The sequence below is a fragment of the Sinocyclocheilus anshuiensis genome, unplaced genomic scaffold, assembly GCF_001515605.1.
Source record: "Sinocyclocheilus anshuiensis isolate Anshui unplaced genomic scaffold, SAMN03320099.WGS_v1.1 scaffold916, whole genome shotgun sequence".
NCBI classification, from domain to species: Eukaryota; Metazoa; Chordata; class Actinopteri; order Cypriniformes; family Cyprinidae; genus Sinocyclocheilus; species Sinocyclocheilus anshuiensis.
In genome coordinates, this window is record NW_015548264.1 from 2,189,394 (window position 1) to 2,204,737 (window position 15,344).

General features: G+C 35.1%; 2 protein-coding genes across 2 annotated transcripts; both read right to left on the minus strand.

Annotated features, from left to right (window-relative positions):
- Positions 1-6,516: 6,516 nt before the first annotated feature.
- Positions 6,517-12,237, minus strand: asb13a.2 (ankyrin repeat and SOCS box containing 13a, tandem duplicate 2). Its single transcript, XM_016443081.1, has 6 exons — positions 12,109-12,237; positions 11,087-11,274; positions 10,859-11,015; positions 9,661-9,795; positions 9,330-9,521; positions 6,517-8,031 (listed from the first exon to the last, which is right to left on the minus strand). Exons 1-6 carry the CDS (start codon positions 12,149-12,151, stop codon positions 7,904-7,906), a joined length of 843 nt encoding a protein of 280 aa, XP_016298567.1. The 5' UTR covers positions 12,152-12,237; the 3' UTR covers positions 6,517-7,903.
- Positions 12,238-12,776: 539 nt separating this feature from the next.
- Positions 12,777-15,047, minus strand: asb13a.1 (ankyrin repeat and SOCS box containing 13a, tandem duplicate 1). The gene is made up of 6 exons (XM_016443083.1): positions 14,862-15,047; positions 14,526-14,713; positions 13,575-13,731; positions 13,372-13,506; positions 13,098-13,289; positions 12,777-13,013 (listed from the first exon to the last, which is right to left on the minus strand). Exons 1-6 carry the CDS (start codon positions 14,902-14,904, stop codon positions 12,871-12,873), a joined length of 858 nt encoding a protein of 285 aa, XP_016298569.1. The 5' UTR covers positions 14,905-15,047; the 3' UTR covers positions 12,777-12,870.
- Between the last annotated feature and the right edge of the window lie 297 nt (positions 15,048-15,344).

Here is a 15,344-nt window from a genome sequence, read left to right on the forward strand (position 1 = left end):
ACCATCTCTGAATACATCAAATGGCTTATGCACAAAACACTCAAATACATGCAAAAATAAACTCTGCTACACTATAATGCAGGCCTATTAGCTCATATAAAAAGCTTGCTGAGGTCCAGACTGAGTGACATGGCCTTTCTCGGGTGGACTTATTTCTTGCCAGCTTGGCATCAAGCAGCATTTCATAGAGGTCTCTTATCTCAGTGCTAATCCAGCTTTTAAACAACCCTGTGCCACGCACAAGGCACGACTTTGATTCATGCCGATTTGGTTTATCCTAAATCAACTTGGTGTGCATGTTTAAGGCAGGCATGCATACAGTTCAAATATAACACAAACATTGTGAGATAGCTTTCTCTATCTGTCTGTCTGTCTTTTTAAATCATGAACAGTTTCAGTGAGAACGCCATAGGGTCTATTTATTTTCACATTATTTAAGAATAAAATATATCCATAACAACATAAAACTTTATAGGTTGGCGTCTGAGAGTCTGGTAATGTTTACCTTGAGCTGAAGTGGTACCATTTTCACGCCAAACTTCATCAGATGGAGAATGCTGAAGTATCAACAAACAGCTTGCAGCAAGTCTACAAAGTGTCATTTCCCATTAGACAATACAACACCTGATTCAAATAAGCATGACCCTGCTAATCAGAAGGCCTACAGACCATGTAAAACTGAATACTAGCATAGGCGACAGCTCATATTGCAGACATAGTAGTTCAAACAGCAACATGCTATTATTTGTCACATAACCTCATTATGTGACTTTATTATTTTGCACCATTTAAAAGTTTGGAGTCAGGGATATTTTCTAAAGTTTTTTAAATGAATCTGTCATGCTTACCAAATGCTGCATTTATTTGAACAAAAATACAGCAAAAACACTTATATTGTGAAATATTATTACAATTTAAAATAACTCTTTTAAAATAAATTTTATAATGTAATTCATTTCTGTGATGCAAAGCTGAATTTTCAGCATCATCAGTGTCACATGACCATTCAGAAATCATTCTAATATGCTGATTTAGACAGTTGTGTGTGTGGAAACCTTAATTTTAGGGTTCATGATGTATAAAAAATTCATAAGAACAGCATTTATTTGATTCTTTTGTATTGATGTAAAAGTCTTTACTGTCGCGTTTCAGTAAATGATTCAATGCATCCTTGCTGAAGAAACGACATAACAGTCTGAACTCTCACCACTCAAATGAATAGTAGGAAAAAATTAAATTTGTTCATTCTTCTCACCTGAAATAAAAGGTAATGTTAAGTGCATTGCACTGTGAAGACACAACCCTTTGTAACATGCTCTGTTATGCATTGCACATTTAAGCAACATTTATTTTAAGGTATTTAATATTCAAAGTACACTTCAGCAGAAACAGTATTGTTGTATGTCATTATGATCCCCTGCCTATAGTGTCACCTTTCAATTAGAAGTAGATTTACAAGACGTCACATTCTGATCACATGATCTGGGACATCAACAAACCAATAAAAGTATTTGTGTCACCTATTTTGTAACAGGTAACAAAAAGTGTTGTATAGCACTTTGGCTCATTATAAGTCTCCAGACCTCCCAAACAGCTCTGCTTCATCTTATTGACAAAAAGAGACAGGGGTGAACTTGAAAAGCCAGATATGTAGGACAGATGGCTTGGGGCGAGAGCGGTAGAACGCAATCTCAAACCTCAAAACTACTCAACCTGCTGACACACCTTGTCATTACCAACAAGGCCAAACAGCTAACTGTCGGTTTGAAGGAGTGAGAAGAAGCTACCTGGAGCACATACTGTTCTTGTTTTGTTTTTCGGCATGTGATTCACAATAAAATGTTCACAGTAGCTGAGCCTGTGGCGAATATGACCTCGAACCTGATTATACAACCAAATAGTTTTGCTCTACGATGGCACCAGTGCGCTAATATAGTCCGCTATCATTCCTCAGCTATCTCGCAAAAATTTGCCTTCAAGCACCCAAACTCAAGCAGTTCAAATGACTGCATATGGTTAGAAAGCTTGAATCCTGGTTTACATTTTAATGTGTGCTAATTCACCTTGCGTGCATAGAGAACAAAATGTAAACCATGTAAGTGGTGAGGCATGCCTTTGTAGATGGGACTAGCGTTGCCTTTTCATGCCTCAAGAAAGGAAATCCCCCAAAATATGCTGACTACAAGGCAAGCTTGTAATTGAGGGTTGATCCAAAAATGATAGACTGAGATTTGAGCCACAGAGTAAACAAGAGCACAGACAAAAGCCATCAAGACATAAACAAGTGGGGTGTAACGCACAAAGAATGAATAGTACACTATGGCAAATAATAAATACATTTAATTTAGGTCAAATAAGAATGTGCAGTCAGGTGAGTGGTGCCCTCAAATTATTTTAACCAGTTTAATTCATTTTCAGGGGAAGATCAAAACAGAAATCATGCGCATGTGTCTATGTGAGGCCTTTGTTCTCAGTGTGATATGCGCTGTGACCCGTGAAGACATGAGGAAGCGCTAAATCAGATTTATGTTTTGGAGCCACGGGGTTTTTCTTCAAGACATCATAACCACATCATAACCAACAATACGTGTGATGTCAAAACAACAGAAAAAAAGATTATATGTATTATATAGGGTTGTTAATCGGTAAAAAATGATTTAAAGAAATGATACTGGGATTCGTTTTTGGGTGTAGAAGGGAATATATTGTTCATTTTAGGATGTGAATCACTAGGAATTCATAAAACCAGTCACGCAACTGCCATAGAAATGAAATTAAATAAAATCATAAAAATTTGCAAGTAGATATAGATATATTGTTCATTTAAAAATGTGAATCTCAGACATACAATCCATCAAACAAGCCACACAACTGCCATTAAAAATAAAGGGAATGCTTATGAAAGATAAAATAAAATAAAAATTAGTAAATGGATGTAGAAGTCAATATATTGTTCATTTCAAAATGTGAATCACTGACATACAATCTATAAAACCAACCATGCCAACTGCCATTAAAAAGGGAATGCTTATGAATAAAGTAAAATAAAATAAAATAAAAATTAGTAAGTGGATGTAGAAGTCAATATATTGTCCCTTTAAAAAAGTGAATCACTGACAATCCATAAAACCAGCCAAAATAAAATAAAATATAAAATCTAGATTAAAATGTTAATCACTGACATACAATCCATAAAAGCCATAGAACTGCCACTGAAATAAAATGTAAATAAGTAAATAAATAAATGTAAAATGATTTCTAAAAATATTTCAAATACTTAAAGATAGATATATATATTCAGAGAACAGAAATTACTTTTGGAAAAACTGGAGTGTACATATTGACGGAGAGGAGCTAAAATGGAAAGTTGCTGAGGTCAGTATGTGGTGTGTTGCTTCAATATCCAATAGAGGGAGTCCCTTTAGAAAAAAAAAATCACACAGATGGTATGATCATTTAGGGGAGAAGGGGAAACAAAGTCAGATGAAGTGTATGTGTGTGTAGTCTATCCTACACTGCTTCTGCTCTCAGCTGGACAGACGCCCATTTTTTCTGACTAGACATATACAAAAACGTTTTGATTGAGTCTTGTCTGTTGTTTCAGCTCTAGACTGTTCCACAGAGACAGTACATAAAAACAGATGAATAGACCAGTGGTTAAAGTTTGATTTTAGATGCACTTCACCCAGCATTGCTCCAGGGGGCTGTGTCTGCAATTACTGACTTTTAAGTCACTTTTTGCTAAATGACAAGCAACCAAGATGAACAGATTCAGGCAACCTTTTCTGTCCTGTAGACTTTTGTCATACTACAAATTAGCTTGCCATGTAATTTACTCCCATCTGTGGCACAAAAGATGCAGTAACCTCCAAAACAAAGCACAAAGTTTGAATCTGCAACTAGTTTTATGAAAGGTTCCTCATAATAAAATACAGTGACAGAATAATAAGTAACAAAACTAGGTTGGGTACAATATGGTTTATCAAAACTAGAACTTGGTCTTAACTGAGTCTTTAGTGTATGTGTGTGGAGCGTGCAGTTTTTGAGCTGAGCTTGGCTTTCATGGCTGCGCTTCATACACACAACATCTGTTTCTCATTGAGTCGGAATTCCTGAGTGGATCTGAGGTGATTTGTGCTTGGGAGCCTCTAAAGACAAGAAGCGGACCATCTCAGAACCAGAAACTGCTTCCTCTGCTTTTCCTCCAACCTTGGGTCACAATCTTTTTCTGCAAGCACATCTTTTACAGTCTTCTAAAGCCCTTCTCTGAAGGCAGACCTTTGTTCCAGCACAATAACCGTTCGGTTGTGTAATCAGGTTTGCTATTTTTCTTGCATGACAAGGTTGAGTGTCAACATGCAGTAGCACAACAGCAACAAGCAGAAGAAAGAATGATTATGAGGAGCGGATGAGATGTAAACCCCGTTGGGTGAAAGTCTACTGTTTTGGGCCAGAAGCTTTGGTAAAATTTAAGTCTCCTTTTCTACTATGTGATGCTCAATCATAGGTCAGTAGGACAAGAATGCGATCAGAATGTGATCAGGTGACTTCAATCGCAAAGAGGCCTTCTTTGGGTCACAAAGAAGCAAGACTGTCTACAAACAAAGAAAAGACTAATGGCTCAAACATAAAATCTGCAGAGCCCCCTTGTGGCAATGAAGAGAAATGGCACTGAGGAATAGGCCTGTGGGCGGACAAAAATACAGGTTAATTAGTAGCTTTAGATTAGATGTCAATATATTGTTCATTTTAAAATCTGAACTGCTGATACACAATCCATAAAACCAGCCATGCAATTGGAATAAATGAAAATGCTTGTGAATAAAATAGTATAATAATAATAATATTGGTCATTTTAAATTGTGAATCACTAGGATAACAATTTATAAAACAGCTTTGCAACTATCATTGAAATGAGTGGGGATGCTTATGAAAAATAAAATACAATAAAAAAGGAAAATCAATATATGTGAATCACTGGTATACACCGTAAATGACCAAAATCACAGAGAAAATCATATTAAAATAGGATTCAAACAATATCCATGTCAATTCAGTTGTTTTCTCATTGAGGAAGAATGCTAATTGTTTTATGGCTTACCATTGAATATCCTGATGGAGGACAACAGACAAATAAAACAGACAGAATCTTCCAGTAAATATTTACTTCACAATAACTTAATTACCTTAAATAAACATAAAGAGCATCAAGCAAGATATTTATGAACAGTATAACAGTAAACCTTATAGCACCAAATACTTTAAGCTTGTGTGAAAAGCATTCATGCCTTGGAATAACCAACCAAAAAGCCAAAAATCCAGCCGACACTTGCATGTTATCTAGCACAGAGCATCCATGAATTCCACAATCTGCTTTAAACAATTAAGACAACAATCCTTTAAAGGCTGTTTTAAGATGAGTGTGAAGAAAAAGAGCAGCATTCTTTCAATAGCAGCTGTCGTGTCTCTATAAGCTTGATATCAGAAGAGGGTTAGCGCCCTAATAACATCATTCCTCCCTCCCTGCTGCTCAGCTTCAGGTCAGATCCAGCGCTCATGGGCTCGGGATACGTGCACAGGAAGAGGAACTAATTTCTCCAGCTCAGTGAGAACACAAGCACTTGGACTTCGTTCTATTTCTGGTCTGGCTGCTATTTATAGAACATTCTGTACTTTAGAAGAGGAGGCCGGAGGAGGAACACAGGATGTGGAGGGATCAGATGGATAAAGAGAACTTGGAAAACTGCGGGCCAAATTCACAAAACTAATCCTGACACCCTTTCAATTAATTAAGGGAAGGAACACTTGAACAGGCAGCTTAGAAATGAATGAAACGAATCACTGGAACAAATCATTTGAACTCTGGCTTAAAATAAAACCGTTTTCTAATGATAAATTGAAGCTGTATAGGGTTAAAACCTTGCCTTTTTCTTTACATGCACTACTGTTCAAAAGTTTGGGGTTGGTAACATTTTTTATATTTTTGAACAAAGTGCTGCATTTATTTGAAAATATAGTAAAATGAGTAATATTGTGAAGTTTATGATTGAGTAATTTTTTTTCTTTTATAATTTAAAATAACAGTTTTTTAATATATTTTAAAATATTATTTATTCCACTGATGGCAATGATGAATTTTATTACTCCAGTCTTCAGTGTCACATGATCCTTCAAAAAACATTCTAATTTGATGAGTTGCTGCTCAAGAAACATTTCTGATTATTATCAATGTTGAAAACAGTTGTGCTGCTTCATATTTTTGTTATATATAGTGTATGTGTGTGTCTTTATATATACATAAATATACACAGTACACACACATATAATGAGTAAACAAAAACTTTTATTTTGGATGTGATTAATCGCGATTAATCGTTTGACAGCACTAATATATATATATATATATACACACACACACACATATATATATAAATATATATAATTTTTTTTGTATAATTATAATTGTTATAAATATATACAATTGTTATCAATTTAATGCATCCTTACTGAATAAAAGTAATAATTTCTTTCAAAAACAAAACATTACTGACCCCAAACAGTAGTGTGCATGCTGTAATTTATCTGCATATGCAATTCATAAGCGCATGCGATGTAAGTTTACGATTGCTATCATTATCTTTCATGAAAATATTACTTTGTTTATATCTGAAAATACTTTTATTTTTGCCGAGGTGTCCAAATTGAGGATAAATTATATTAATAAAAGACATAAAAAACGAAAGCCCAACATTTCATGATCCAGTCAAATCGTAATGCATCAAATCAAGTCCAGCCTGATGTATTTTCCTGCAGAATACTCTGATGAACTCAAATAAGTTACATTACAGCAGTTAAATTCATGTAGTCTTAATATCTTTTCCTCAACTCAGAAAAAAATGATGAGGAAACAAACATACAGACTATATTAAATCCTTCACCTGAATTGTAAAATATTACAACCGGTGTACTAATACAACAGTACTACAATAAAACACTGCTGTAAACTGGTTTCTGTCAGTGTCACCGTGGCGTCACTGCAGCGGAACACGGACAATGAATGTGGCAAAACGGTGGTATAACTCAAAGTGCTTGATGTCAGAATACGAATGCCAGTGTTTCCCTCTGGCCTGTGCAATAACACCTTGTTCAAGCCGCTGTGATCTCCTATAATGAATCTCTAATGAGAGCATATCATGCTCATTTCCAGCAATGCTGTGTGTTGTGCATAGTGTCTGTCGTCTGAGCGACTAATCTGCTGAAGTTTCCCTGGACTTCATTTAGCGGTCAGAGGAGTTCCTGAATGTAGACAGCTGCCAGATTAAGCGTTTCCTCTTTTTTGTGTCTCTATCTCCTGCTCTTTCTTTGCGGCAATATTTAGCGTACATATAATGGTTTCCATCAGTCCTAAATTCACCTCAGACACATTACGACAACATATTTTACAGCAAAAGCCAGACTGTTCTGCTGAGAAGTGCTATTAAGAACTGCTTCCTATTTATGTAATCTGTTGTGCTTCTGTTACTTAAAAGGACAATCTGCCCAAAATGGAAAATTCTGTCATTTACTCCCTATGAAGGTATTTTGAAAAATATCTCAGCACTTTTTGTCCATACAGTGGGGATTAAAGGTTATTTTGAACCCCACTGGGATAAAGTCATGAAACTGAGTTAATAATGACAGAATTTTCATTTACAAGCAAACATCTTTTAAAGGTGAAGTGTGCAATTTCTGTGCCAATACAAAATTGCAAGAATAATAATTTGGATATATTTTTAACATTAAAAAAATTACATAGTTCACCTTTAATGCTCTAAAGTGCCAATATAACTAATATTTATTTTTGGAGAGATTTCAGTGCTTCAAGTGTCTGTGCATCTGAGGTAAAAACTTCTAAAGAAAGAGTTCATTGGTATAAGAGGTAACTGATAATACGGTTGGGAATATCCAATTTGGCCACCACATCCACAGCTCGGGTGCCCAACAGCGTCCTCAGGGCGATACGGCTCAGCTGCAGCAGAGAAAGAGGGTTACCTGCAAAAACACACAATATAATGCAGTATTAAACACTTCAATAACATTTCAATGCAACACTATCTATCAATAGTGCAGTGATGACAATTGTGGCAACAATTTTGTATGGCCACCCTACAATTGATACATTTTGACTTTGCCTTCCATAGAAACCAAATAAAAACAAATACAAGTGAACATTCCAGGAGATAAAACCTTCTCGCTTGATAATGTAAAATATGAGCGCTTCAGATCACAAGCGCGTCAGTATCTGGAAAATATTTATATGCTCCTAGGCCACGGTTTCGCATGAATCTGGTTTACATTCTGAAGAGGGGCACTGCCGTGTTGTGTTTGGACTCGAATGGGTCGCGAATGCACCTTTGGAATGAGACTAATGATGGATTCCAGACCTACGCCAGAATCTAACTTTTAATCTCATCATCATAAACTTCATGTAATTGTTTATAACATCACACCCAAAACATCCTGAGCAGCACCTAGGCAGCAGACCTGGCTGTGAATCACTCCTGCAGATACAACCACAGCGGCCGCATATCACTACAACCAGAACACTTAACATTAACATGATATATCTTTTTTTTTTTTAGAACATTTAAATCTTGGTGAGAGCATGGAGAACAACTGAACTTTTAACTGATTCGTCCTCATTCAAAACAATATACCGCATAAACAAAACAACAGCTTTTACATTAAGTCCAGGGCACCATCTGCTGGACACTTTCTATAATGTCTTTTTTTTGTGTGATTTTTTTTTTTTGATGATTACTTTTAATAAAAACACATTTTTTGCTTTTAAATTACTTAAAACATATTATAAAAATATTAAAAATTAAATTTTCATTAAATAAAAATCAAAACATCAAGACTATATATATATTTTTTTTTTTTAATTAAAAATTATATTAACTTTATTTTTTATTAATTGTTTATTTGACAAGAGACCAAAAAGGTGCAAAATATTTTAAAAACAATTATTTTACATCAAAATTGATACTTTTCAAAATGTTAAATATTTTATAACCAAATCTTTTTTTTTTCCATCAAAAATTATATTAACTTTATTTGTTTATTAATTTTTTTTTTGACAAGAGACCAAAACAGTGCAGAATATTAAATGTAGGATATTTTATTTCTACAACACCACTGATAAAATCCTGTACATTCAGTCGGTCTATCCTATAAAGTAATGAATTTAAACAATATAACATATCCTATAACGAATGAAAACCATTTCAAAATACAAATTAAGTTGTGTAATTTAAGTTCCTTACAAGGCGGTTTTGTTTTGAACTCACTCCTATAAAGCTGAAGATAGTGCGCTGAGGGCGTATCTGGCCTTGTGTAGTCGACTGGCTTCCTGTCATATTTGTCTCGGGCGTAAATGTTGGCCCCGAACTCCACCAGCAGCTCAATCATATCCACATTGTTGGACTTGGCAGCATGATGTAAGGGCGTCTCGTGTAGCCTAGTGGCATTTACACGCACACCTGCACACAATGATTCATGATTAAAGCTTTACTTTGGTGATTTCAGATCTAAACTACCTTCTTTAGAGGCACATTCTTCAGCGTTTGCATGGCTGACAGAGTACTTTACAATCTCATGGTTCATGGAATCCGGTTTTACCTGCATTCAGTAGCACTTTAACACACTCCAGGTGTCGGTTGGCACATGCCACATGTAGAGGAGTACCGTAGTACAGGTCATAGGCTTCCAGACTGGCTCCTTTAGCAATCACTAACCTCACACAATCTGCATTACCTGCATAACAGAATATTCTCATATTATATGATGGACAGACAAGTATTTCACTCAAAAAGTTCAGTTTATCAAAATAATTCTAACTCTATAAATGTATCAAATTCATACAGATTCTGTAATACTACAGAAATTATAAATGGTCAATAAAAGACAATTTACATTTTTTTTTGTTGTTGTTGAAAATTTGACAATTATATTTTAAAACAATAAAATAAAATAATCATCAAAAGAATGCATACTCTAAGCATTTATAAAAAAAATACCTTACAGATTCTGTAATACTATATAAACAAAAGACAACAAAACCAAATATAATTTTCATAATAATGAAAATAATTATTGTTCTTAAAATAAAAACAATACAATAAAATGTGAATATAAAAAAATCATAAAAACAATTTTTACTCTAATGACAAAATTACCTTTTACCTACAAGTAAACCAGCTTCTGCAATACTACAGAAATTATAAAATGTCAATAAAACACAATGTAAAATTATTTAAAAAAATTGATATATAGTGAATTTTATTTTTTAAATAAATTGTAAACATAAAATAATCATAAAAGGAATTCATACTCTATGAATTTATAAAATTACCTTATTCTGTAAAACTACAGAACAAAAATCAACAAAACCTAATATAAAATCATTTTTGATAATACTAATACTGATTATATTTTAAAATAATTTTTAAATAAAATAAAATGTAAAAATAAAGAAATCGTCCAAAAAAAATCTTACTCTTAAATTCCTTCTCTAACTTATTTTTTAACATTGTATATTAGTATATTTTTAAATAAAGTTATTTCAAAATAAAATAAAATAAAAACAGCCATAAACTCGTCATCAAAATAATTCATACTCGATGAATTACGGTAATTAAAAAAAATACCTTACAGATTCTTTAATACTAAAGAAAAACAAAAAGTCAACACATTCTATTATACACTTGTTCTAATAATTAGATAACTATACATTTTAAATCAACAAATACAATTAAATTGAACTAAAACAATAAAATAAAATACACTTCTACAGTGAGTGTACACCAAACCAGCACACCTCCCATGCAGGCCTCATGTAGAGGAGAGGTGGTGCGAGAGGTAAGCATGGGGTTGACTTTTGCTCCATACTCCAAAAGAAGCCTCGCACACTCAAAGTTCCCGATAGAGCACGCTTCACACAGTGGAGTGCTGCCGTCCACGTTCCTTGCATCAACCTGCAACACAAAAACCCATTTCAAAGCCAAAGTCAGGGCCTTTTTAAGAACAGTATGTGTGTGACTGGCACCTGAGCCCCTGCGTCCAGCAGCAGTCTCACACACTGCGTCTGTCCGCGCGCAGCTGCCTCGTGGAGGGGAGTGATGGAGTCCACAGCCACAATATTCACTGAAGCTCCACTCTGGATCAAACTCTGCAGCTCTGACACCTGACCCTGATACGCAGCCTTATGAACCTCTGTCCTCTCTGCCCAGAAACCTAATACACAGTAAAACCATAACCACAAGAGTCAGCCACAACAGATCGTTTCCACTGTTTTATTAATGGATGATGTGTTATGGTAATAATTTTAGCATATGCGATAAAAATGAATTATTAGGCATAATATATTGGTCATATAAGCCTTCGAGTTAAAAAAAAAGACATAAAGTTGTCTCATAAATCATGTAATAGAATCAAATAATGTACATGAGTTATTGATGCGTTAATGCCCACCCAGCAAAAACTCGTTGAAAAGACGTAAATGCCAGACGTCTAAACGTTAAAATTTGGTTGAAAAGTGAAAGGTGAAAAGACGTCTGGCCACATGTCACTGTCACTTTAGGATCGGTGACTCTAAAACGGTTGTAAAAACCAAACCAAATATAAATGCTGAGAATGTGTTTGACATTCAAAAAAATGAACTCACACAGCAAAAGATGCAGTGTCCTGTGGCTGAATGGCCTTTGGTTTTATTTAGCTGTGATTGACACACAAACAAAAGGGGAAAAAAGATAAAAGCATCACTGAATAGGAGTCAAATATTGCATATTTCTGTACAAATTAAAGTGTACTCATTCTTCATGAGTGATTATTAACTAACAAAAAACGACGTCCAAATGACGTCTGGTGCTGGGTGGGTGTTTATTATTTGTATAGTTTATATATTATCATGGTTGGCTATATGACATATTTATAAGGCTATATTCAACATTGGTTGTTGACTACAGTTGCACGGCATTAAGAAGAGCACTATGGTGTGAAATATGATAATCAAAATAGGGCGGTACGCCGCTGCAGTACGGAGATAGCGGCAAATACGCGTGGACTTACCGATGTCACCGAAAAAATAAGGTCGTGCCATTTTCACTTCCATCTCTGCTTTAGTAAAATGGTAGAGAAATTTAAACCAAACACTGTCGCTAACTAAAGTCTGCTGTGTTTAGAAATGCGGTGTATGCATCACGTGGTCTGTTCTGTTTAGGTTCTAGTTATGACGTGTTGCCGTGAATGCTGGGAGTTGTAGTTTACTGCGAATGTACTGGGGTCAATAATATTATATATATATATATATATATATATATATATATATATGCACGCATATAAAAAAATACAAAAAATAAGGATTGGATACATTTGGACAAATGTAGGAATGCGAGTGCATTAAATCAAGAGCTTTCAACCTTTACAGACCCAGGGACATGGCATACCAGATAACACATTACAGTAGCTTTAATTAAGAATATTAACAATACATAACGCTTAATAGACTGACTTTTTTAATGAGTTAAATAGTTAAACATGTCACAACAAGTTAAGTGCTATATGCTTTATATATCTTCTCAACAGACCCCCTAAAGTGCTTTCAGGACTTCCTGATTGAAAACCAATGGCATTTATTTTAATAAAGTATCAAACTATTTTCAAGCAAAAAAAGTTTGATAAGTTTAAATTATAAAACAATACCTTTAAGACAAAAAGTATTTGGACACTTTCTGGTTGTCAAACATTAAATTAATTGACTTACAAACGTAAGACTATATAAACTGCAATCCATTAAAGGTTTCTAAACCTGAAAATGAGACTCTAGGGAACTTATTTATACATGTATAATTTATAAATGAGGTAATCAATGATGCGCTGTGAAATGTCCAGTTTAGGGATCAGCTCCAGAGCTCTAGTACCCAACACAGTCCTCAGGACGATACGGCACAGCTGCTGCAGAGACAGAGGGTTACCTGCAGAAAAACAGAACAGCAGATGAAATCACTCTGAGAGGTCTCGTAATATACTGTATAGCACATATGCAGACTGTGACATACTCTCATAGTGCAGCAGACAGAGATTGGTAGAAGATTCAGGTTTTGTATAGTCTCTAGGTTTGTGACCCAAGTTATCACTTATGTTGCCATTTCCACCAAACTCCACCAGCAGCTCCACCAGGTCCACTCTCTCGGCCCTCGCCGCATGATGCAGTGCCGTCTCATGGAACTTGGTGGCATTCACCTTTGCACCTATGAAAAAATAATAATGCAGAATAATACATAGCAGTGCAAAATAAAATATATAAACTACACCTATAAAAAAGTGCCTCACCTGCATTGAGCAGCAGCAGGGCACAGTCTAAGTGAGCTTTAGCACAAGCAGCATGTAATGGCGTCCCGAAGTAAATGTCAAAGGCCTCCAGCAGCGCTCCCTTGTCTATCATAAGCTTCACACAGTCTGGGCTACCTGCACAGAGATCATGAGAAAACACAAACAATCTAAACACAAAGCATTCCCTCTCCTGGCTATCTCACCTCGTATGCAGGCCTCATGGAGGGGTGAAGCCGTGAGGGCGGTCAGGGAAGGGTTGACGGACGCTCCATGATCCACCAGCAGCTTGACACTTTCTATGCTGCCAGCCGCACAGGCGTGACAGAGAGGAGTACTGCCATGGATGGTGCGCACATCCACCTGCACACACAGTTTTCAATGGCGAATATAGTTTATACCTTAGACTAGTCATGAATGAGTTTTGCAGGGTGGGATGTCTGTTATTTATTAATTTAATTTTTCAGTGCCTTGTTATTCCTCCCATCTTCTCTAATATTGTTGGCTCTATGATGATTTGCTTATGCTCCTTTATTGTAAGTCACCATTGTTGGGAAGTTTACTTTGGAAATGTAATAGGCTAGATTACAGATTGCAAGTTACCCTATTTAAAATGTAATAAGTAGTCTAAGTATTTCAATTACTTTATTAAAGTAACGTTGAATACATTTGATTATTTTTTTTAATTTACATTTACATTTAGTAGACGCTTTCCAAAGCGACTTACAAATGAGGACAATAGAAGCAATCAAACTAACTTTCAAAATCCTTCATCTCTAGAATTAAGACTATAATCATTTAATTTTAAAGTACATCCACCACAAAATCAGAATTTAGCACCACTTTTTACTTTGAGATCGTTCTGTAGTTAAATACAGATTTAAAATCATAAAAAAATATAGTAAATATTAATACAAGTATTCAGATTGTAATCGTTATTATTTTCATAAATAACTGTAATTTAATTACACATTTTTTTCTCAGTAACTGTAATTAGTTACATTTATTTTGTCATTTAATTACGTACCGCCGTTACATGCAACTAGTTACTCCCCAACACTGTAAGTCACTTTGGATAAAAGCTAAGCATACGCGAATAAGAACATCATTCAATTAAAATATACCCTTATTAAAATATACCTTGTGCCGTAACCCACCTGAGCTCCAGCCTCCAGCAGGATTTGAACACACTTTGGATGGGCTTGGATGCAGGCATCATGCAGAGGGGTGAAGTTATCCACAGACACGATATTAACTGATGCTCCTGCTTCTATCAGCTGTTTTAACGGCAGAGCTCGGCCTAGAGACGCAGCCTCATGTACCGGCGTGCGGTCAGCCCAGTGACCTACAAATGCAGTCATTTATTTCGTATTAAGTGGGAATAGATCTAATGGGAAATATATTTCCACCGTCTATTACACAGCAATGTTAAGCAATTGCAAAGACAGGAGTCCGTTAAGCATAAAATGCATTGATATTAGACAAATACTCACCGATGTCACCATAAAACGTTGATCTGGCAGCGGTGAGTTCCATAATTTATTAAATCTACTTGACATTTAACAAATATTACTCATATAGCATGCGACCAACGTGCTGATAAAGTAAACTTGTTTTATATTTAGAGAAGCCGCCTGTGCAGTTTATGACTTGCGACACTACGGGTTGAATACGGCAAATACGCAAAGGATTCTGGGAGATGTAGTTCCTCCTCAGCGCTCACTACCATAAACTGGCATTAATTGTTTATTAATAAACTTTTTGAATGTCAAAATATAACTTTTATATTAACGAAGCACTTGTGATATATATTTAATACCACTTTACAAAATTACATTTAACTGCTTTGTTTTTGTGATGTAAACATGCAGGCCACACAATAACAAGAATAAAAAAAATAAAAATCATAAATATTCTTGTTTATAAAATATGGAATATCATTCAGATTTAACATTTAAAAATAATTGTTAGTGAAA